The sequence below is a fragment of the Ipomoea triloba genome, chromosome 13, assembly GCF_003576645.1.
Source record: "Ipomoea triloba cultivar NCNSP0323 chromosome 13, ASM357664v1".
Lineage (NCBI taxonomy): Eukaryota > Viridiplantae > Streptophyta > Magnoliopsida > Solanales > Convolvulaceae > Ipomoea > Ipomoea triloba.
The window spans coordinates 23244648-23268302 of record NC_044928.1 but is presented as its reverse complement, the minus strand read 5'-3'; the positions used below and the strand labels follow the sequence as shown (position 1 = coordinate 23268302).

Sequence of the window (23655 nt, the reverse complement as noted above, 5' to 3'; positions counted from 1 at the left end):
TCTCGCAAAAATCACCACCATGTGTATTAAAACACATCATTCTACGTTATAAAATGCACCACTGGACAAATTAAAACACACCATTCCCCACCATACCGAAATACACCACTCAATTCAAATGCACCAACAAAATTAAAACACACCATTATACGTTATAAAATCCACCACTGGACAAATTAAAACACACCATTCCCCATCATACCGAAACACACCACTCAATTCAAATGCACCAACAAAATTAAAACACACCATTATACGTTATAAAATGCACCAGTTCTCAGATTAAAACACACCACTTAACCACCACACACCAAATACATATACTATTGCGAATTACAACAATATTATCTCAAATATGAACCAGATTAATGTTGATAATGCACAGAGTATTGCGAATTACTCCATTCTAGCTCGTTTCTCTGTTGGAGTCGACCTATGCGTTTTGTTCAGAACGGAGCGCTCGTTGCTGGTGATGGAATCCCTTCTACACTCGTCTGGTGTTTGTTGCTCAGTGCTCGTCGACTTCAAGTCTTCGTCGTCGTCTGATCTGATCTGGTTTTGAAATTGTAGTGAATTGCCAACATTATCCTTCCCGTTCGCGTAGCTAAAGATCGGCGCGCGCCTATATTGTTTGGATTAATATGAAGCCTTAGATTATGGGATCTAATGGTGCAAATAAGGCCATACAGCCGCACGGGGGAGACTGGCCGCATCTGATGGGGACTCATATATATATATATATATATATATATATATATATATATATATATATAGTCATGATCAGGTGCGGCCGTGCGGTTCACACCAATCAATGTTACGAAATACACCACTCAATGTTAAGAAACACACCACACAAATATGTGTTGTGGTGTGTTTCTTAACATTGTGGTGTGTTTTTTAACATTGAATAATGTATTACGTAACATTGAGTGGTGTGTGACCGCATGACCGCACGGGAGAGCACGGCCACACCTGAAATTATATATATATATATATATATATATATATATATATATATAAAATCTAGTGTATTATCATGTCATGCCAATATTAATATCGTTCTGTCATATATTTTTTTTAAAAAAAATAAAATTGAACCTTGGTCACTTAAATAATTTACGAATTTTTCAACCACGTACTACACCATACTAGTAATTTGTCAATATATTTAACTGAAAATCCTCTAAAATGTATTAAAAAAAAAAAGAAGAAGAATTACAATTTTTTTTTGGCCGGAGGCGATATTGACTCTTTGTGCTTCAGTAGGTTGAGAAAGTATTTATAAACAGATACTGCATTGTAACAGAGTCAGTAGTACTCAAAAAAAAATTCTTTTTGAGTAGCAGTGACTCTATTACACTGTATTTGTTCATATAAACTTTCTCAACCTATTAATGCATAAGGAATCAATACTTTCATTGTGGTTTGAACCTGGGAGGGAGATGCCACAGAGTTGTCATTGAGCTAGCTACAAAAAGTATTGAAGTTGATTTTATCAAAGTTGACAAAATTATATCAAAAGTTGTTATTTATGTTAAAGTAATAATTAATAAATGAATAACAATAATAATAGTAACTTTAGAAATAAGAGTCACACTTGTGTGAGATAGTCTCACAGATAAAGAATGGGGTCAGTCAATATAAAATGTAATACTTATACTTAAAAATGTAATACTAATTAGGAATAAAGTGTTTGTTATTTATAAAGAAAAATGTAATACTTTTGAATTAAAATGTAAAAGTATTATATTTTTCTATATAAGTAATAAACATATTATTCCTTATTAGTATTACATTTTCCCGTATAAGTAGTATTAGATATTTACATTTGATCTTGACCCGACCCGTCTCACATATAAAGATCATTGAGATGATCTCACACAAGTTTTTGCCTAGAAGTAAATATATGTATCTAAAATTAAATTCTTTTATTCATAAAAGAACTATTTCTTTTCAAAATTTTTGTTATTATTTATATGAGATAATATTTCAACGACACTAACTGCTCTAATATTATGCATTTAATACGATTATATGCATAAAAACTAAATCATATTAAAGGCATAAAATATAACCAAATATTCATACTTAAAATGAGCACTATAATAGAATTATAATCTACACTCATAATTCGATTACAAAAATCTACTTCCTTAATAAAGTAAAATGAATTTATAATTTATTGCTATTATATCTAGCTAATTATTATCTTTAATTATAAAGTTTAAATTTTATTTTTACCATATTAGAAATCTAATAATAAATGAATTCATAGTAACCTTAATTAAAAAATTGTCATATAATACCTTTTGACTATCTAGGTCAAATGTAATATATAAATCTAAGTCAACTTTTAATACACAAATTTAAGTCAAATTAATTATCTAAATTAGAAAAAATTTAATTCAAATTTTGAGTGGCAAAAGATCACTACCCGAGGGTATGCACAGAAAGTGAAATAACAATCAAAATCATCATAACATGCTTATCAAAAAATCAGAAAATATCGACTGATTATGGATATAAATTATAATATGTAAAATGTTAATCTAGATTATCTATATTAAATATATATAAATTTTTACATTATCTATTTTAAATTTAAGTTAATTTTTACTTTAATTAGCATTTTGTGCTTTTAAAAAAAAATTATTGTTTTTATTCTCTAACCAAGTGTCAAGTGACAATATTTATATTTATCGTTTTTTTTTTATGTCTGTTATTATACTTCCTTACTAAAATATAGTAGAATGAAAAATTAATTTAAAATTATTTTAAAGTTTAAATATTGTTTTACCATTTTAAAAATTTAATAGTAAAAGAAGTTAGTATGTAGTAACTTTAGTTTAAAAAATTTGCCTGACAATATGTACTAATTATATATATCAAATATAATAATATATCTAAGTCAAATTTTAATACAAAAATTTAAGTCAAATTATAATAATAAATCTAAGTCAAATTATAAATTTTAATACAAAAATTGAAGTCAAACTATAAAAAAGCAAATGCAAGATTTTGTTTTCCCTTTAACTTCATCAAAATAAAAAATAAAAAATCTAGGGCCTCTCCCAACATTGGGCCTAGGGCGGGTGCCCAGCTCGCCTGCCATAAGGAACGACAGTTGTTATACAATTGACCATGTTTCACACAGTGCTATGTAGACAATGATCGTCGAATAAAAATGTAGTAAAATTAACGGTGTGTTTGAAAATCCGAAAAATAATTTTTTGAAATCATTTTTCGGGTTTTCAGTGTTTGGATGTGCCTGAAAAATCAAGTCAAGGAAATAATTTTCCGTTGACATAGGAAAATAGGGTTGCTTTGGAGAAAAATGAATTCCGTTAAAATTTGGCGGAAGTCATTTTCCACAGACGACCAATCACAACCTAGCCTGCTTCTTTACACCCAACAAACTTGTCGATACAATCCAAGTCTTGTTCGATCTTGATGCCTGGATACACCGGTTTCCACTGGGAAACCATAGGCCTAGTTTCCACCGGGAAACCAGAGTACTGCTCCATTATCCCGGCAGAAACTAGTATTTACTGGTTTCTACCGGCAACCAAAGGTTTTTTTAATAAATAATATTATTTTTAATATTATTATAAATATTTTTATATTCTAAAGAAAACAATTAAAATGTTTGATTATATAATTCTACTCATTTTTCATAAATTGAACCAAACACACCAAGACAGTTTTCTGCAGTGCAATCAAACACTGAAAATGAAACTATTTTCTGGAAAATGATTCATTTTTCAGAAGTCATTTTTCTGGTTTCTAAACGTACCTTAAAATGATACTTCAGTGTATCTATAATGAAACTATTGTGTGTGAAAATGAAACTAAAAAACAGAGCTCATCATTCAATAACGTAAATTGTCAAATGAAAATATAGTATAATTAAAATGATATTTTAGCGTTGCTATAATGAAACTAGTATGTTTGGAAAATGAAACTAAAATCCAGAGCTATACAATAACATATATTGTCAAATGAATATGAAATGTAATTAAAATAATACTTTAGCATTATTGTAATTGAACTAGTGTGTGTAGAAATTGAAACAAAAAAATTGATCTCATGCAATAATGTATATTGTCAAATGAAACTATAGTAGAATTAAAATGATACTTTAGTATTGTTATAATGAAATTAGTGCACGTGGAAAATAAAACTAAAAAACATAGCAATATTGTCAAATAAAATTGAAATGTAGTTAGAATAATACATGATTAATGATTCATGCTGCTACATGGACCATGGTCCACAATAAAATTTTATTGCACAGGGCCAACCCTACAAATTATACCGTGGATCATGGTACAAAACGGTGTTGTTTCTTTTAAAGAAAAGAAACGGCACCCGTCTGGGCTGTTCCGCACCGTTCTGCGTAAAGTAGCTCTATTTGTATAACATATTCAATTTCATTTTATATACACTACAGTTTCATATCAATATAACTACAATTTTATTTCGATATAACTACAATTTCATTCGACATTATACACTCAAATATGTGAAATTGTTATTTAGTTTCATTTATATATACTGCAGTTTTATTTCAACACAACTACAGTTTCATTTCAATTTAATTACAGTTTCATTTGATATTTGATAATATAAAAACAATATATGAGACAATTTCATTTTAGATACACTGTAGTTAGCACACTAAAAATATAGGCTCTGTTAAGATGTAATGACAGTTGTTTCTTTAACAACGCCATTTTATGACCATGGTCCACAATATAACGACTAGCCTGCTCACTTCTCGTCGGTCCACAATATAACAACTAGCCTGCTCACTTCTCGTTGCTCCGTGGCCGTCGCTTTGGCAACACCCAACTGTAGAAGTATGTTCAGTTTGTATGGTTATTTGTATAATTGTATCAGTTTCTATTTTTAATTTGCTTTTAATATATATATTTTTACCTTGATTTCTATATATTGTACTAAAACCACTTTCTTGGACAATCTAATTTGCCTATGGACAAATTGGGCAATCTATCTTTTTCATTTGGTTTTTTTTTTTTTAAATACTATTGACCTTATACTTTTCCCAACCTACTGAAGGTCAACAAAGTCAACATTACCCTCATTGAGACTCGAACCCATGACCTCCCACTTGGGAGAATCACTTTATGCCGCTTAACCACAAGGCCTTTGGCTTTTCATTTGGTTTTTAATTTTTATATATTTGTGATTAGGTGAAACATGAATATGGGATTGTGTTTAACAAGGAAAAATTCTACCTGGTTTCTGGCGGCAAATTTTAATATGTATCTTGGTCCAAATACATTGCAATGCAGACTATAGATAAATGTTTATTCAATTTTTAGTATGTAAAAATCTTCAATTTTAAAATATTCAATCTAAAAATTAGCAAATTATATCCGATCATGGTCTATCTATATCTTGCATTGTAGACCGTAGTCCAAAATAACATTTAGATTATGTATCTGTAATTAATATATTTAATACCCGCAGTTAACATTTTATGTGCCTAAAAATGAATTGAAGCCACACATAACATGTTAACTACATACACATAACATGGTAGAGTGATTGGTTTATGGTACATGAGGGTAATGTTAAATGGCCGGGCTCAAGACAAGTACATGTGACATTCACAAATTATATTGGCCACAATCAATCCTATTTCAAATTATATATTTTCATCAACTAATAACAAATTATGTACATGTTCAAACGTTATTCTAAATTTATTGTTTATAATATGAGAATTGCATATAAATAAATAAAACTGTACATAACAATCATTATACTGTGGACCATGGATCATGGTTGATACTGCAGTTGTGTTGAACTGATACTGTAGTTGTGTTGAACGGATACTGCAGTTGTGTTGAAAGGGAACTGCAGTTGCGCGGAACAGAGACGTTCATCCGTCTAGAACTGCAGTTGTGTTGAACTGATATTGCAGCTGTGTTGAACGGATACTGCAGTTGTGTTGAAAGGATACTGTAGTTGTGTTGAACAGATGAACAGTCTCTGTTCCGCGCAACTGTAGTTTCCTTTCAACACAACTGCAGTATCTTTTCAGCACAACTGTACTATCCGTTCAACACAACTGCAGTATTAGCCATGATCATGGCCACAATATAATTTGCACCTGACTCATGATATAACGAACTTGTAGTATTTTATCAAATTAAATGGACAAGTATCTTACACGTTGCCATTCTAAATTCCACGCATGCACCTACTTGCAAATTGAAATGGTACGGTGAAGATGGCAATTGGGCTACCCTTCTTGTGCCAGTAGGAATCAACATTAGCCACACATCTTCACTTCTGAATAAATTTTGGGATGAAATTAAAGTTTATTAGTTTATGAGTTGTTCACTATGTAGCTCTTTTAATGAATTTGTACAATTAAGTCTAGTTTGGTATTAAAGTCACACCTTAGCGAGTTAGTTAATTGTCAATCTGCAAAATAAATGATGTGATAATAATTTATTCACCGAATCTTAACTTTTGTTATATGCTCCATATATAGTTAGGGTTCCCTGACATATGGGTTAAGAATGATTTTCAATTGTTGTATACGCAACGCAACTTAGTACTTTAGTGAATTTATTTTTTAGTTTTTTTATTTTTTTAAAATTTTTTATTTTACTATAAAAATGATTTATTTCTCCCGTTACTAAACACACCCTAATAACTCTCTTAAATAGTTAGTATCAAAACTTTTCTTTCGCCATCTCAAATAAATCAAGGATTTTATTTTTTATTTTCTAATTTTTTTTATGACCACTAAAGCTACTCTTTTAATGTAACAAAGAATAATTGCCTTACTCTTGACCTGAAATTTTTCAAAATTTGAATTTTTATGTAATATATTAAGTGCACCTTATTATATCTTTTCTAGTTAACCACATATTGTTGTTAGAGGTGTTGATTTAAGCACAACCTACAATGGTTAAAGGTCAAATCAATACTTTTTGCTATTTTAAATCAAATACTAATGTCATGGTATTTAAAACCTATCTTAAATATATACTTATATGATGAAACTTTTCATTAGAAATTTGGACAAAAACTCATTTTTTTTAATTAACCACTAAAATTGCTTGGCTAATTTTTAACTAAGAATAATTATTTTATACATCAACCACTCATACTTTTCCAGGTTTTAAAATTTTTGCTTAAAATATTAAACGTGTGCTCTTTATCTTTATCTTTTTTTTTTAAAAATAAATGATTGCACGCGTTCTCTTTTAATGTGGCATCAATAATAATAATAATAATAATAATAATAATAATAATAATAATAATCTATTTGAATACTAATAATAATCTATTTCATATTAGTATATAATGGTCCTGTTTGGTAAATAATCAGCCTATCAGCCAATTTTGACTTATTTGACCACTATTAGTTGTTTGGTTAATAAGCTTTTTGTAACTCCAAAATACTAAAATTCAAAAGGCTACTCAAAGCAGACTTTTCAATTAGCTTTTTGAGAAAAGAAATTATACAAAACAGCTGATGCTAATAGCTAATTTTACTAAACAACTTTCTACAATCAGTCAATGTTATTAACAAATCATACCTTCTAACCCAAACAGCCAACCCAATCAGCTAATAGTCATTTACCAAACAGGGCCAATATGAACTATTTATCCCAAGAGTTCTTGAAAAAGTCATTCCCTTAAACTATAGCAACTTAGCTTCTTAGCTATTGTCAAATATAATATTAATTGAATTTTCTTTAATTTTGTAGAGAGCCAACTAGGAGCGCAACTATCTTTGCCTTCAGGCGTTGCGAGAGACGGAAGTCGTGGCAATATTTTTTTGTGTGACTGTACGTTTTCTGATTTTAAGCTAACAAAGGACCACAACGATATAAATCAACCTAGTTTGCTCATGCATTGTTGGTCACTTTAAACCAAGAAAGTCAATATGTTGCTTGTACTGAGAGTCAAAAATACCCTAAATTACACATGAAGGGCCATTGTTGAAAATATTGCTAGGCGCTCCTTGGACGCTCAGGGAGCACCTAGCGCCCGTGTATTTTTTTTATTTTTTATTTTTTAAAATTTATATAAAATTTTTAATTTTTAAAGACTAATAATTATAAACTATTTAATACTTTAATAGTTAATACTAAAATATTAAATATTAACCTAAAAAAAATCTAGAGTTTAAACAATTTAGGGTTATTTCGCTCAAAACAATGTTGTTTTGGGTGAAACAACTCATTAAAAAAAAAAAAGAACAATAGCTAATCGGCCAACTAAGCGGCCTAGTTGATGCCTAAGAGGTCTAGGCAGCTTAGTTGGCCGCCTAGACCACCAATTATGGTGATACCCTAGGCAGTCGGTCGGCGCCTAACGCCTAAGCGGAAATTTTGCAACACTTATGAAGGCTCGACCAAGAGGTATTGACAATAATTGAACTCGTGACTTTCTAGTACAAAAGTCATGTTTCACCCGCTCAGTTACCCCTTTCGGGGCAATTTATTTCTAAATTACATAGACACTATCTGGGACACAATGAATTCAATTAAAACATTATATTTGTTACAATAATGAAGTGATGCCACTTAATTAAATTTGGCAATATGAGGCGTAGATCTGAATCATTTGGATAATTATTTGTGCTTAATTATGGAAGTTTTAGTCCGAGTAGTTGCATAATAATGGTGTATAAAACTATAAATTGAAGTCAAAAGCATAACACAGCTATACTATTCCATTATTTGTCATCATTTCATTTATTATATATTCTTACATGGTTCGTAGTTTTGTAAATATACTAATGGGGTCAACTCCCATCTCCATCCATACATGTCACTTATGACATCAACAACCATTCCCATAATAAAATTTATACATGATTGGGATCATAATAGTGGAGAGATCAGACCCGAAGAAGATATCATCAGTCCACTATCGTGAACTCCGTTGAGTTTATGGCACACTTAATTGATCTTTTTTGAGAATAGTTATATATTAGAAGAGAGATAATGGAAAATTGAGCACTCGGATCCGCTGGTTCCTACTGAGGAATTCACATTTTAATACTTCATTTTTTTTTGAGTTCTACTGACTCTGTTAGAGAGTAGTATCTCTGTTCATAGCTACTCTTGAAAGCACAAAGAATCCACTGAGGCTCGAACCCACTCCCTTCCACATGGGAGTGTACACCGGATGCCGCTTGACCACAAGGCCTTTGGTTGAACTTTATTAGTAATTACCTTTTTCTTTTGTACTTTGAATACAATTAGATTTAATAAATTTATAAACATTGACATTCAACAAATTTTCCCTCTGGATTACTTGCTATTCTTTTGTACATATTTAAGAACTATATTACATGTTAACTTAATACAAAAAGTAAATTTAAAATTATAAAAAAAATGTTTAAAAATAAATAAAAATATTATTTAGGTTAATAATAAATAAGACAAATAAAATAAAACAACTTGAATTTTTTTTGTTTTTTTTTTTAAATACTCTTCACCTCATGGACAAATGTTTTCAACTTTTCATATGTGTACTAGGGATGTTTGATGACACAATTGTAACCTCTCATGTTATTGAGTTTTTCTCACTTTTGGTCCCACGACTATTAAATCATTTTTACATCTAATCTCCGATTATTAATTTTTTCATATTTGGTCCTACAACCTTTAAAATCTGTCCACATTTTGTTCTCTGATCTTATTTTTAGTCACCGGTGATCAAATTTTTTCGTTAAAATATGTCATAGAAAATAACAATTTTATTTTTCAAGATAGGTCAATTAACTATTATGCACTCATGTTCAATAAAACAGAGATACAAATTTAGTCACTAGTGACTAGAAATTAAGCTGGAAGACCAAATGTGACAATGTTTTAAAAATCATAGGACCAAATGTAGAATACTTAATAGTCGATAATCAAATGTAAAAAAAAAAGAAAAAGAGAAAAAAAGAAGTAATAGTCGGTAATCAAATGCAAAAATGATCTAATATTCGTGTAACCAAAAATGAAAAAAGCTCATATTTAAATTTAAATTACATACCGTTTCAACTTTTTAGAATTGAATAAAAATCTCCAAGGATTGCAATCATTCAATTTGAAAATTCTCTAAGAAATAATCTATTTTCAAAACGAATTAAGTTTTGAAAACCTGTTTTCTAAGTTTACCTAAAAAACATAAATTGTCTTTTGAATTTGATTCTCCACATAGTGAAAAAATCTCAACTGTCAACCAAGTTAACATCATAGGCAGCACCACCACACACTATGTAATTAATTAAGTTAATATTGTAGACAGCACCTCAGACTAGGTAACATATGTATTTGATTAGTTTTAATAGTCTATCTAACAATTCCTAGCCTTAAGTAAAAAAATGAAAACAATATACTCAAATTACTCGATCACTGGGCGAGCGCCCAATTAGCGCCTAACACCTACTGCAACATTGACTGTCAACCAAGTTAACATTGTAGGCATCACCTCACACTATGTAATTAATTACGTTGTCACATATTCCAACTTTTGCTTTATGTATTTTGAATTTTTTTTTTCCTCTTCTCCCAAACTTCATCCCTGTAACTAGTTGAGCTACCCGTGCGGCCTATTTTGAATTTTTCTAACACTTGATCTTCACAATATATACATCAAGACTTGAAAAACTATCAATGAAGATAATAAAATAACGCCAGCCTTCTCCAATGATATTGTTCTGCAAATCACCTATACATTGCCAATTTGCCATGCACTTGTTCATCTCAACAAGCAGACAGAATTAGTTACTTTATTGATACTATTTAATTTATTCATACATAACACCTTATCCAATTTGAGAGCCAAATCAAAATGTGAAGATGGAAACGATGAAGTTGACAAAAAGCACACACCTTTGGGTGTTCTAATAACATAATTTACAAGCAAGATCAACCTAACACACTAAGCATCTTGCGGCGAGCCAAATTCTAATGGCGGTTTCCATGCTCACCTCACGAACGGTATCAATAGGTACTCAGCGTAGAAGAGCTGCAACATCCCACGAAGAAACAATAGCGTCGAATCAAACAAAAATAGTTATTATGAAGCTCTGAATTAATAGTATGCAACATATGTGGCTATGCAACATAGACAATATTGCAGGGAGAATACATAAAATGGGGTTTTCAAATGTACAGGCATGGCATGCATATCTGGTAAGTATTATGACAACCTTTCCATATAGGTAATAATAATACAGCACTTCATCCTAATCTGGCTAATCATGCTAGTCTTTTTTTTTATTTTTTTGGTGATGAGGGAAACCCGCAATCACTACTCGAGGGTATGCAGTATGCACCGGATAAATCCTAGCCAAAAAAGAACCATAAGGAAGTAAACCAACCTATATTGTCTATAGCTGACCGGCTCAAACCAAGAAGGCCAATAGGCCGCTCCCACTAGGAGTCGAACTTGGAACCTTATGGTTACCAAACCACCAACTTGGCTAGGGTTGCTCCTATGTTAGTCTTTTTGTGTCTATGCAAATATTACCTTCCATATGAACATGTAGAAGGATGTGATTTCTTCTTTTCTGCTGAAGTCAATTGATCTAGCCCGAGTCCAAAGTATCGAGGCCAAGGCAGCATGACCAATAATCTAAAACTCAGACACACAATATTATTAGTCATATATAGCAGTAATATTATTTTAATACAAATTGAACACTCTCATTTACACTCCATTGTATCTTAGCCACACACCAAACGATTCAATTTGTGTTAATTGTTAAAGAATCAGTACCGTCAAATATTTGCTCCAGGTACAGGAGGAGGATGCTCCAACCAATATGGCAACCAGGTAAGCCATTTGAAGTAGTGAAATACAAATCCAGAAGACCTGCAAATAATCAGACGTATAACATGATCTAGGATTCAGATCATGAGTCAAATTACTATATAGATTTGTTACTTACCCTTTCTTGGCCCATTCGAACAGTAAAAGATCGAATTCCGAAGATCTTGTCACCAGCAATATCAGGAATGTCCTACGTTATCAAGTGAAAACGGGATACAATTTATACAATATTGGTATGTGGAAAATAAGCCTAGTAAACTGAGAAACATATCCCTATTACGTAAAGCAAATGCTTTTATGATCCATCTTTATTAACTCTAAATAATCCAAAATCACCTACAACTTCCATATGGAATATTGGTTTAAATAAGCTAAAGTGTATTGCACAATTTGTACTCTGTAACTGATAGTCCTTACCTACCATGTATACAGTGGATTTTATAATCTATAAAACCAATAATCTAATTTAATAAGCTTTAGCAAATTGGCTATTTTAGTTTATATCCATAAATAGTTTTTGCATGTGAGGAGCCACTTAATTTGATGGTTTTAAATCATCATTTCTAGTTTATGTCTGGTTATATTTACAGTAAAACCTCATTTCTTCGAGCATCACAAGAGTGCAAATCTGAAAAGTCTCCATTCTAATCGAGAGCTTCCAGCATGTTTAAAGTAGGGCTGATAGATTACTGCATGAACTAATTAAATATGCACTACAAATCTACAATGTAGCATTCCTTCCGAGACAAAAATGAACTGTAGCAATATAATAACATTCCTAAGTAATCTGCTGTGCCATTAAGAATTAAGATTAGCCAAAAGAGGTGAAGGAACTATTACCTTAAATAATGCAATAACAACCGAGAAGAAGCTCATGAATGCTGTTGCAAACATTACAGGTTTCGAAAAGGCAACCGGTCTTCCATACACATGAGTCTAGAAATTGAAACAAGATCAATTTAATGATAAAACGGAGATGACATGGACAAAAAGAGAATCTTATTAGGTCAACAAGGAAACATTTCATCCAATGCTGGTCAAATATGAGTGAGTATAAACAAAAGTATACAAAATACAATGATTCAGGTTTAGCAAGAATGTAATATTTTAGGGATTTCAGCAACCACCTGTTTATCCCTTTTCGAATTTTTTGTACTGCTAGGGATGAGCATGGGTTGAGGGTGGGCCAAAGTTTATTACATCTACCACTTAACACCCTCTTATAATTTTACCACCCACCTTGCAATGGGTAGACATTTTAAAAGCAAATAAATATCTATCAAAGTTCTAAATAAATTTAATCCCTCAAAAACTTTAAAAAGTAAAAACAATCCATTGCATTTTCAGTTTGTAATCATTAACTTTTCCTAAATTTCTCCCAATTTAAAATTTTCATTACTCTGAAATAAATAAATAACTAGAATAATTAATTGTAGAGATGCAATATGTAACATTATCTAAGAGAGTTTTGGAAGCAATTACACAATGGGGTAAAGTTTGACTGAACCTCTCAAACTTTTAATGGAGAGGGTGCAATCAAGTACCCCAACTTAACAAGACCAAACTCTAAGAGAGTTCTAGGACCAATTACACAAAGGGATAAAGGCAGAATTTTAATGAAGGAGCACCTCAACTTAATGGTATTGCAATTAATAGTTTAAATTCTTTATTTGTTTCAATTAAGTGTATATTATAACTTTTGTCTTTTTAAATACAATAAAATCCTATATGCAGCTATGCCTATTACAAATAATGTAAAAAATAAAATAAAATAAACATGAGTAGTTTTGGGTTAGACAAAGAGCATGAGGTACTCAAATCTCAACATTAGGGACTATCAAGATAGGATCTTTATTTGATGTGTTAGCAAGACTTCGAATGCAGAAAGAAGTGATATTGTGCAAGAAATTATGTCTGAAACAACCGTGCTTATAAGTTATATCACAAAAATGACAAGCTTGCTATACCGCCTCAGTTTCAGTGTTTAACAGTCAATCTAACAGCTGGAGTGATATACACTTATTTTCATGACTCATTAAGAGCTTGCCACGTTCATCTAAAGATTAAAATGTCATCGCATACTTGGTCTTCTTTAGCAACCTTCCCCAGATAAATAATCCCACTGCACGTCTTCTTCTCAACAATAGGTCATTGACTTGAGAGCCGCCAATTATCATGTGATGGAAAATTCAGATATTCTGTCAACATATACCCTTCTAGAAAAAACCTACTAGATCTAGCTTATGGGTCAAGGACCACAATGTTAGGTAAAGGTAACACCATTGCAACTTCATACTTACCTCAATTCTCAATCTTGTGTTTACCATATTACCCTTTCAATTTACTCTCCATTACTTTTCAAGCTGCCACCCTTAACTAGAAGGGGCGGGCGCAAAAACCCCTATCAGAGAAAGCCATTGTGCACTAGCCCTAAATTGTTGAGTTTATTTCTCTTAATTATTATTAGTTTTTATCAAACTCTAGATCTTTTAATGAGGAAGACTATTGACAAGGAAAAAATATTCAGCAGACTATATCTGTTGCATGAGATAAGTACTCCTGCAATGGTCATCCATCTTTACTCACCTTAAAGAAGATTTGTCCAAGTTTAATGTCTATTTGATTTGCTATGTAGATCTTGTAACTTTACAAAATGCCATCTATGACTCTAATGCTAATAAGCATTGTGTACATAGGCTACCTATAGGTACCATCTTAATTATAGCAATACAATATAGGTGATAGCCGATAGGGAACTCAAGGGATAGACAGTGAAGCATAAATATCAGCTCATATATAGTTCTTATTTATACAGGTGATACCCGATAGGGAACCAGTTGGTCATTTCGGTTCCGACATCATCTATAACAAGCTGCACATTTTCAACATCTATGCTCCAACTTGAGGGGGAACGTTGAACATATATCATAATAGGTGCTAGGGCTTTTGTATATACGGTAATACCATAGGTCTATTCATGTATATATACAGGTACCAAGGTACATAGCCTCATGAAATACAAGAAATCCCTCTCTGCATCTCAAATAACAAACCCAAACCCTCCTCGTATATATGTAAATAAATGTAAAATTATAGATTTCAAAATTGGAGGGGAAAAGGATAAAAATCGGTCCAAAGGAAATGATACTTGAGAAAAACTTACCTGTATATGCAAATAGAATGCTATCTGAACAATGACGGCTCGCACAGCAAGGATGCACATTGCAGCAACCAAAGCGAATCTCTTCCACCTGAGGAGAGGTAGCTGCAGAAGTAGAAACAATTTTATAAGACAAATACTAAGAACCATCACAATGACATCCCACACAAAATTGAAAATACACAAAGACGCATACTTTTCATTCACATAGTTTGTAGTTAGAACTGAAAATATTTAAATAAACCAGTATGCAACCTAATCATCTAATTAAAACCAGAATTCCTCATATTTATCATTCATGCATGTATTACTTAATATAATAAAGAAAAAACTAAAACTCATTGGAAGTATCATCATATATTATGGCAAAGAAAAAATATTCATTTGCATTTTCATCAAAGTACAGCATGAAAATAATAATAATAATAATAATAATAATAATAATAACAATAATAATAATAATAGTAGTAGTAATAGTAATAATAATAATAATTGAGGGGAGAACAGATTAAATGAACAAACTTTTGCTGCGTGTAGGGCTGGTATTCTGTTCATTCCTTAACCTAAATCCTCCATATCTTTAGTCAATGAAGATCACAATAAAGAAATAACCCAGCAAAACGTTAGGACACCATAACAAGGTAGAAGCCTCAGCCCTCACATACTGTGCTCTGTTTTTATTGGTCAGAAAATCATTCAAACTGGAGCAGTGCAATAGATTTCACAGGCTGGTGCAAGGTTGTACCATAATTTTCTCAGTAACAGTTCCCACTTTTTAAAGAATTAACAATTGAAAGATAATTATTTAAGCTCTTATGTTTCATCTAGACCAGAAATTATTGAGTCCACAAGCAGAACTCAAAACTTAAGTCACCCCACAAGAAACTCTCTTGAAACAATGTTTAAACACATGAAGACCAATGAATTATCGCTTTGCAGCCAGCATACTCGTGCCTGACTTGGTCAGACCGTATCCTTAGAGTAACATTTAATAAGGTTTTAATAAAACCATTGAAGACCACTTCAAAATAATCTTATGAAGACCTCAAGCAAAATTATCAATAAGCTTCAATCCTCATGTTAAAGAAGAAATAAAGTCCAATGCAATGTTCAATGCAGACATATAAAACCTAGAACAATATGAATAAAGAAGAAAAATATAGTCTTCATTAGATATGTTGCAAATTTAATTAAATAAGCCTTTATCAAGGCACATACTAGCGGAGGACTCACAGAAACAATGGTTAGCAAAATAAAAAATAAGGAAATGAAGTTGATCTTACATCGATTGAATAGGCAGTTCCAAGTCCAAAGCTGATGAAAAGAGCCCAAAACAACGGCCAAGAACCAACAACACTTGCAAGCCAAAAACTCTGAGAACATGAATTAATTTGAAATATTAATTTTTAATGAATTTGAATTTGCTGATGTTAAATTTACTGTGGATACTTGAATTACTAGCCATTGACAATACATGGTTCCTGCCCAGAATCTTTATAAATGGAGTCTCACTGAACTTTTAGAATTACTAAAGAACTTAGCACTAACACCAAACTTCTGAGTTACACTACAAGCACGAGTCAGAAGTCAGAACTACAACATTGTAGAGAACTAGATAGATATCTTATTACCATAACAGCAAAAGATGAAACAATCATTATGCCAGTTTTCACCGAATATTCGCCTGATGCTAATGGAAGATATGGTTTGTTCACCTGAAAGAAGAATAGGTTCAGACTTCAAATGCACTAGCAGGAAAAAAATTAGACTGGTAAAAGAAGAACAATTGAATTAGATGAAATCCCAGAGTAAAATTAGAGGATTAAAATCATTCAAAGAATAATATATCAAAGGCACCCAACCAAGGTACCAAGGTCCAAGCTAGCACACAACCAAGGGACCAGCACAGGTCCTTCAGGATATTTGAACATTATTGTTGGAGAATTGTGAATCCTAGTCTACAAGACCGATAGGATGGCTCCTAAAATTCTACATTCTTTGAACCTCAGTAAGTCTAACATGTCTCCAATGGCAATAATCATTCATGCCTCGCATTTAGTAAACAGTTTAAAAGCCACAATCATGCATGACTAACATATATTCTTAAATTATTTTAGCTTTAATAGCAAGGTTATGTTCCGGATTACCGGATGAACTTCATCCACTTAAAGGTGTTCCCTGGAGAATGTTGGGGACTATAAAATCTATTGGAAAGTAGAACTGATAGTTAAGCTAGAAATAGATTAGTTTCTACTGTGAACTAGTCTAGATGCACAAACTTCAGCTAGTTTTGTGTGTTCAAAAATTAACCATAATGTGAAAAGGTAAAAGATGAAAAAGAATCAACCTAAAGAACTTCCTACTGATCATCCATTATGAAGTGGTGAAGTGGCATAACTCCTAAAAGATCAACCAAATGTGCATTTATACATGAATGCCATTAAACAAAGTTGAGAATTGTCATACAAAACCATTGCATACAGAGCTTATAAAGAGGCCACGAAATACGAATCTGAGATGATAATTGTCATACCTTGTCTATTTCAATATCAGACAACTGATTCAAACCAACTATGTATATATTCATAAAGAGGGCAGCAACAATGGCCTGCATTAAAAGTTAAAACAGTTCAATGCGCAAATTGTAAAACCAAGTACAGAACTCTGTTGACTCAAGAAACACATGAAGCTGACCTCAAGCATCCCAGTGAAAAATAATGGAGAAATATCTGAGAGCCTCTCAACTGCAAGAAGAGAAACTGAAAGTATGCTCAGTGCCTGCTCACAGAAAAGGATAGTATAAGTGCATGCTTTTCAACATTAAACCAATGGAAGACTTCCCATGTGTATTGTCCACAATTAATGAAGTGATCAGGAATTTTGAAACCTGCACTGGATTATTGAGAAATTCTATTGCACAGACATATCAGAGTACATTTCACTGAAAATGGGCAAACAGATGATTATTATATAAAACTACTTTGGACCTTTAAGTTGTTGAAACTTTCATTATGATCTTGTCTTTGCAGGCATGACAGTGATATGAATAAATAAAACCTAAAAAGTAGCAATTCAAATAAATAATGTACTGACGGTACTACAAATACACACGCAATCATGAAATTGAGTTCTACATAAGATTAATTACCCAAAGTTTATGAACATAACTGTTCCTATAACCGTATGAGGCCGCGAAAATCTGTAGAAAGCATCTAAAACCCCCTGAACTGACTTTAAAGGGCTGTTGGATGGCTCGGATTCAAGAGGATGGTCTGAAGCTGCATTCACCGAAAACCCTGCTCTATGTCTTAAGTTAATAATACTTCCATCACTGCTTCCAACATGCTCTAGTGTCGCTAATGGTCTCTGCAATCGCATGGGCAACGGCCAGGACTTTTCTCCGCCATTCAATGCTTTGCACTTTGAAACTTGTGTTGTTTGATGTGAATCTATGGGTATCAATTAAGACTGAATACATTATAAACACTGTAATTGAAAAATAACAGCATATAAAAGTGAAATAGATCAACCAAAATAGAAGTACAAAATTCCAACAAATCAAGGAGCTTAGGGAAGCATATATATATAATAGGCAGCATGAGAGCAAGACTTTATTTCCAGATTAAACGTCAAGGGAGTCAGATATATGAGATTGGTCAAGTCCACCTCATACTCCTCAGACCACCCACTCTTTTGACCTACCACTATAGCATACACCCTATATAAAGCAAGCCTAAAAGGCCCCAAAACAATCAGAAAGCAGGAAGCCACAACAAGCTCAATACAGTATACTTCTTGTATTTATATGATAACAGTGGTTAACATGGAGATTTGTAATCAGCCCATGATGTTTTTAACCGAAGTAAAAAAATTAAAAAAAAAATATTTATGTCATTATTTCCTTTCTTTAACTGCACACTACACTCATACTTTATCAAACCAAACACTCAAAAATCTCCACACAGTTAATCTGCAAAAGCTCCGTCAAAGTGCCCCTTTTCACCACCATTCGCAAAAGAGAAATAACGGAATAGTTTGTGTTCTCACTTGAATCCTAAGTGAATTATATATGAGCATATTTGTAAACAAGGTAAATGCTGATAGTTAAACCCAAAATGTGGCATTTTTAATTTTTAACTTCTTTTACAAAATTCAACTCCTATGAACAATCCCCCCAAAAATGTACAAAAACTAAACCATACAATTGCATTCTGAACACACTTAACTAAAAACAACCTACGCAGAGATTAACGGGAACTAGAACGATGCGTATATAAAACTACGGAACCTCTTGAACAACCAATTAATACACTGAAGATGCCACTAAACAAATAAAATTTCCGATTGGCGATGGAAGAAGAATGACAAGAAGAGAAACAACCTCAAAATCGAGAATCCAAAAAGGAAAAGAAGGGAGAGAGAGCAGAGCAGAGCGGTGTATACGTACATGAAGACGACAACTGAGATTTAAGCGGAAAAGAAAGGGAAGATGAAGTTTTCACAATTAGCAGAGACTCCATTTTTGCCTTCTCTCTCTCACTACTTCACACACGTAATAAGTAACGGAGAACTGGAAACCCGACGCGTTCAGCACATATATAGACAAAGCAATCAGCCCCACTCACTCTTACGAAGACTGACACAGTGACACATGTTTGATTCCCGAAAAATATTTGAAGAGAAATGAATTTAAAATTGAGTTTATTACCGAAATGATACCTCGACTATTACAAAATTATTAATTTGATTCTCGATAATTTTTTGTACCCAATTAAGTTATCAATTTTGAAAATTTTAATCAATTTGGTCTTCCGTTTATTTCGCTGTTGGACATCCGTTAAATCGAGACCAAATTGGTATTTTTGCTACAGTCAATGAACCATTTCGGTAATTAATTTTTCAAAAAAAATTATGCATGTAATTACTGAAATAGTCCCTTGACTACAGTGAAATTACCAATTTGGTCACGATTTAACAGATATCTAACGGTAAAATAAACAGATGGCCAAAATGATTAAATTTTTTAAAGTTGATGACTTAATTGGGCACGAAAAATTATCGAGGATCAAATTAGTAATTTTGCAATAGTCATGGACCATTTCAATAATAAACTCTTTAAAATTTCATAGAAAAGATATTATCAGAAGATTGATTTTATTATTTAATTTGTAAAAAAAAGATTTATAGAAGTAATATATTTTTTGGTTGTTAACTACTGTGTAGTGTGATAATACATCTGTTATTCCTATAAATTAGTCATATGATAGAATAGATACTATCTTGTAAATAATCATAAGTATTAAAAAAAATTGGTTAAATTTTAAATTGTAATAAATAATGAGTATAAAAATCAATATACTCCATTACAATTAGTAATGGTAATTAAGAAAATTTTAGGATGGCAAAATTGTCCTATTAAAGGAAAAAAATCATAAAAATAAAATACTTTTTAACAAAGAAATTTTTTTCAAATACAAAGAATTATATGTACCAAAGTGGAAAATGGGAGGATTTTTTAGAAAAATAGAGAATTGAAGAATTTACCCCTAAAAATTCCTTCATAATTACCCTTTTGACATGATATTATTTGATTAAAAAGTGACGTGATTACTCAATTTATGACACTCAATGATTAAAATACATGTTAGAAAGGTACTTTAAGGAAAAAAATTAGTAGAATAAGAAACATTCTCCTTTTGAAAAATAAATTTCATAAACTAAATAAAAGAATAATATTTTTTAAATTTAGAAAATTAACTTCCTTGAAATATATTTTCCATCCAACCAAATATGCTTTGATGCTTCGGAGTAAATAGAGTCGCAATGAATTATTATTATTATTTTTTTTTTGTGAGAAAGACATTGCCTAGCACAACAAACGTTATCTGATTCTTCTCGAAATAACCCCACCAACATATGCTTGGAAGAGCGTCAAAAGACTCTCGGGAAGATCAATCACGATTGTTGTACCACACTTCGTGATTTGACCTAAATTTGCTAGATAGTCATCAACGCATTTATTTTCTTCTCTCAATATGTGTGAGAACTGAATAAAGTTAAACCCATCAGAAAGTATGAGACTGAATAAAAGTATCATACAAACAAAAACAATTAAAAAAAATTATAGTGGTATACGTTAGTCTAATTTATTGGCGACTTGGCACGACATCGACAGCACATGAAGTACGCAAGTCTTTTCTCTTTAAGGCACCATGTCATGTTCACTTCCAAATAGCAGTCGCTTCCTATGTTTGGAAATCCGATAATATCTGTAACTTTGTTATGAATATTTTAAAAATTTTAGATCATTTTTTATTATTAAAATTGAATATTCAGGTGAATTTAGTTTGACTTAATTTAAGGTTCCGTTTGAAACGGAAAAAGTATTTTTTTTTTAGAAAATAATTTTTAAAAAATAATTCTTTTAAAAAAATATTTTAATTTTATGGTGTTTAGCTACATGTAAGAAAATAATATTTTTTTGTTTGACTGAATGTTAAGAAATTTTTTTTTTTTGTTTTTGCTTATTTTCTTGGAAATAAGCATATTATTTGATATAATAATAATAATAATAATAATAATAATAATAAGGTAAAATGGTCAAATGGACCCGTAAACTTTACACCAAAAATCAATTAGGCACTTAAATTTTAAAAATAAATGCAATTAACCCTCAAACATGTTATTGTTGGTTAAATAAGTCAAATTTACCGATAACCAACATGTTACCGGTAGAATTACACCATCGACTGTATTTTTTGTCGTTGACCGAAGAAATTTTATCAGGAAACATCACCATCGACCAAATGGTAGCATTCTTCGGCGAAGGCGACCAGTAAAGGTTGCCTTCGCCGGAGATGGAGACTAGAACAAGTCACCTTCTCCTAATAAGGCGACCAGAAGTGGCCATTCCCGGAGAAGACGATTAGAAGTGGTTGTGGTCGGAGATTCGTCGGATTTTTTGTTAGAATGAGAATGATTGCCTATAACAAGTTTGTAACCGGTTGGTGGATTTAGTTGCATGAAACTAACATGTTTGAGGGTTTAATTGCACTTTTTTATAAGTTTAGGTGTCCAATTGACATTTGGTGTAAAATTTAGAGGTCTATTTAATCTTTTTCCTTAATAATAATAATTAGTGACTGGTGAAGTGGTATGGTGGTGGTGTGGTTGAAATGGTATCATTTTGTTTCATTTTTAACCTTTATACATGTACTAGTTATCACACGCGCGTTGCGCGATTAAACCAATGCCCAATGCGTATTTTTAAATTAGTGTTCCTTATTGGTTAAAAAGTAGTCATATAATAATGAGAGAGAAAAAAAATGATAAATTAATAAAAATCAAAGAAATAGTCTCGATGCTTATATATTTTAATAAAACATAACGAAATTGTAAATAGCTAAATTGTAACTAAAGTAAGTAGAAATAAATAAACCACTTAATGGGAGTCAAGTACTTTATAGTTCGTCCGTAAAGGTTTGACAATGACATTTGAGATGATGTACCATTTGTTGGTTTGTAAAGTGATATCATACATTCCAATGCCATTATCAAACATTATTGATTGAACCTGAGTTCCTTGCATTTAGATATAACATTTACAATGATGTTGGTGGTGAATGAGAGTATAATAATATTAATACTAATAATGATAAAAATAATAATAATAATAATAATAATAATAATAAAGGGATAAATTTTTTACTATTTACTTAGTGTTTTATCCTCAAGTACGATGAGCATATACTTTTTCTCAAGCGTTCTAATAGCATTTTTGGGTTCGTTTTTCTTAATGACATGAACTATACAACTCCAACTCACAGTTTGTGTGTCAATATCAATTTAACTTTACTACATTTGTCATGACTAATATTCTTGTGCCATGGGAAATATGTTCATAAAGGATGTTATGAAATAATATAATGGGAACCACAACATAAATTCAAAAATCATAGATTAGAGAGTTAGGAGTAACTAAAATGTGTAGATTATAGAAGAATATAATGAGAACCACAACATTACATACAAGGATACAAGTATAGATGATCAGATTATACAATAGATATATTTGCATAACGATATTGAAGTTATACTAATTAATGCAGAGACGGAACCACCCTGGGGGCAGTGGGGGCACCTGCCCCCACTCACCCCACCCCCACCCCATATATAGCCTTGTATGTATATACATGTTTTAGATATAATTATATAAAAACAGATATAATAAACAAAGAGCTAGCTAGACGAGATTGTTGAGTTGTGTTTAACTTAAGCAAAGGTCGTGTGTTCGAATCCAATGGGAAGCACAAATGGTTACTTAATCCTGTAGCTTATTTAGTGACTTTTTTATGAACTATATAATAGATTAATATACACAAGATGACTTTTTTATGATATATATATATATACTAGTTTTATACGCGCATTGCGCGTATGGGTTAATGCCCAATGTTTATATTTAAATAAATATTTGAAAGTATATCAATGCAAGATTATATAGGAGAAGTTTATACATGGGTAATTGAATATCAAATTTTTTTATTTAAATATCTAACTCAAAGTATATGAATCCAAGATAATATAGAAAATTCATTATAATTATTACTAAAATAAATGTTTGCAACCTTGTAAAATCGATAGTCTAAATATTTGGTCTAAAAATGATA

General features: G+C 31.5%; 1 protein-coding gene across 1 annotated transcript; it reads right to left on the bottom strand.

The window, feature by feature from the left end:
- Positions 1-10748: 10748 nt before the first annotated feature.
- On the bottom strand, positions 10749-19546 carry LOC116003107 (homogentisate phytyltransferase 1, chloroplastic). Its single transcript, XM_031243278.1, has 12 exons — positions 19434-19546; positions 18155-18435; positions 17681-17764; positions 17520-17594; positions 16618-16701; positions 16270-16359; positions 14990-15091; positions 12667-12762; positions 11945-12016; positions 11773-11868; positions 11524-11628; positions 10749-11019 (listed from the first exon to the last, which is right to left on the bottom strand). Exons 1-12 carry the CDS (start codon positions 19504-19506, stop codon positions 10978-10980), a joined length of 1200 nt encoding a protein of 399 aa, XP_031099138.1. The 5' UTR covers positions 19507-19546; the 3' UTR covers positions 10749-10977.
- Positions 19547-23655: the final 4109 nt, after the last annotated feature.

Coding starts and splice junctions, on each gene's coding strand:
- LOC116003107 (XM_031243278.1), bottom strand. CDS start 19,506: ATGGAGTCTCTGCTAATTGTGAAAACTTCATCTTCCCTTTCTTTTCCG. Junction 17,595..17,680: donor TTTTCACTGGGATGCTTGAG/GTCAGCTTCATG, acceptor CTTTTAATGCAG/GCCATTGTTGCTGCCCTCTT. Junction 12,763..14,989: donor CATTCTATTTGCATATACAG/GTAAGTTTTTCT, acceptor TTCAATTTCTAG/ACTCATGTGTATGGAAGACC.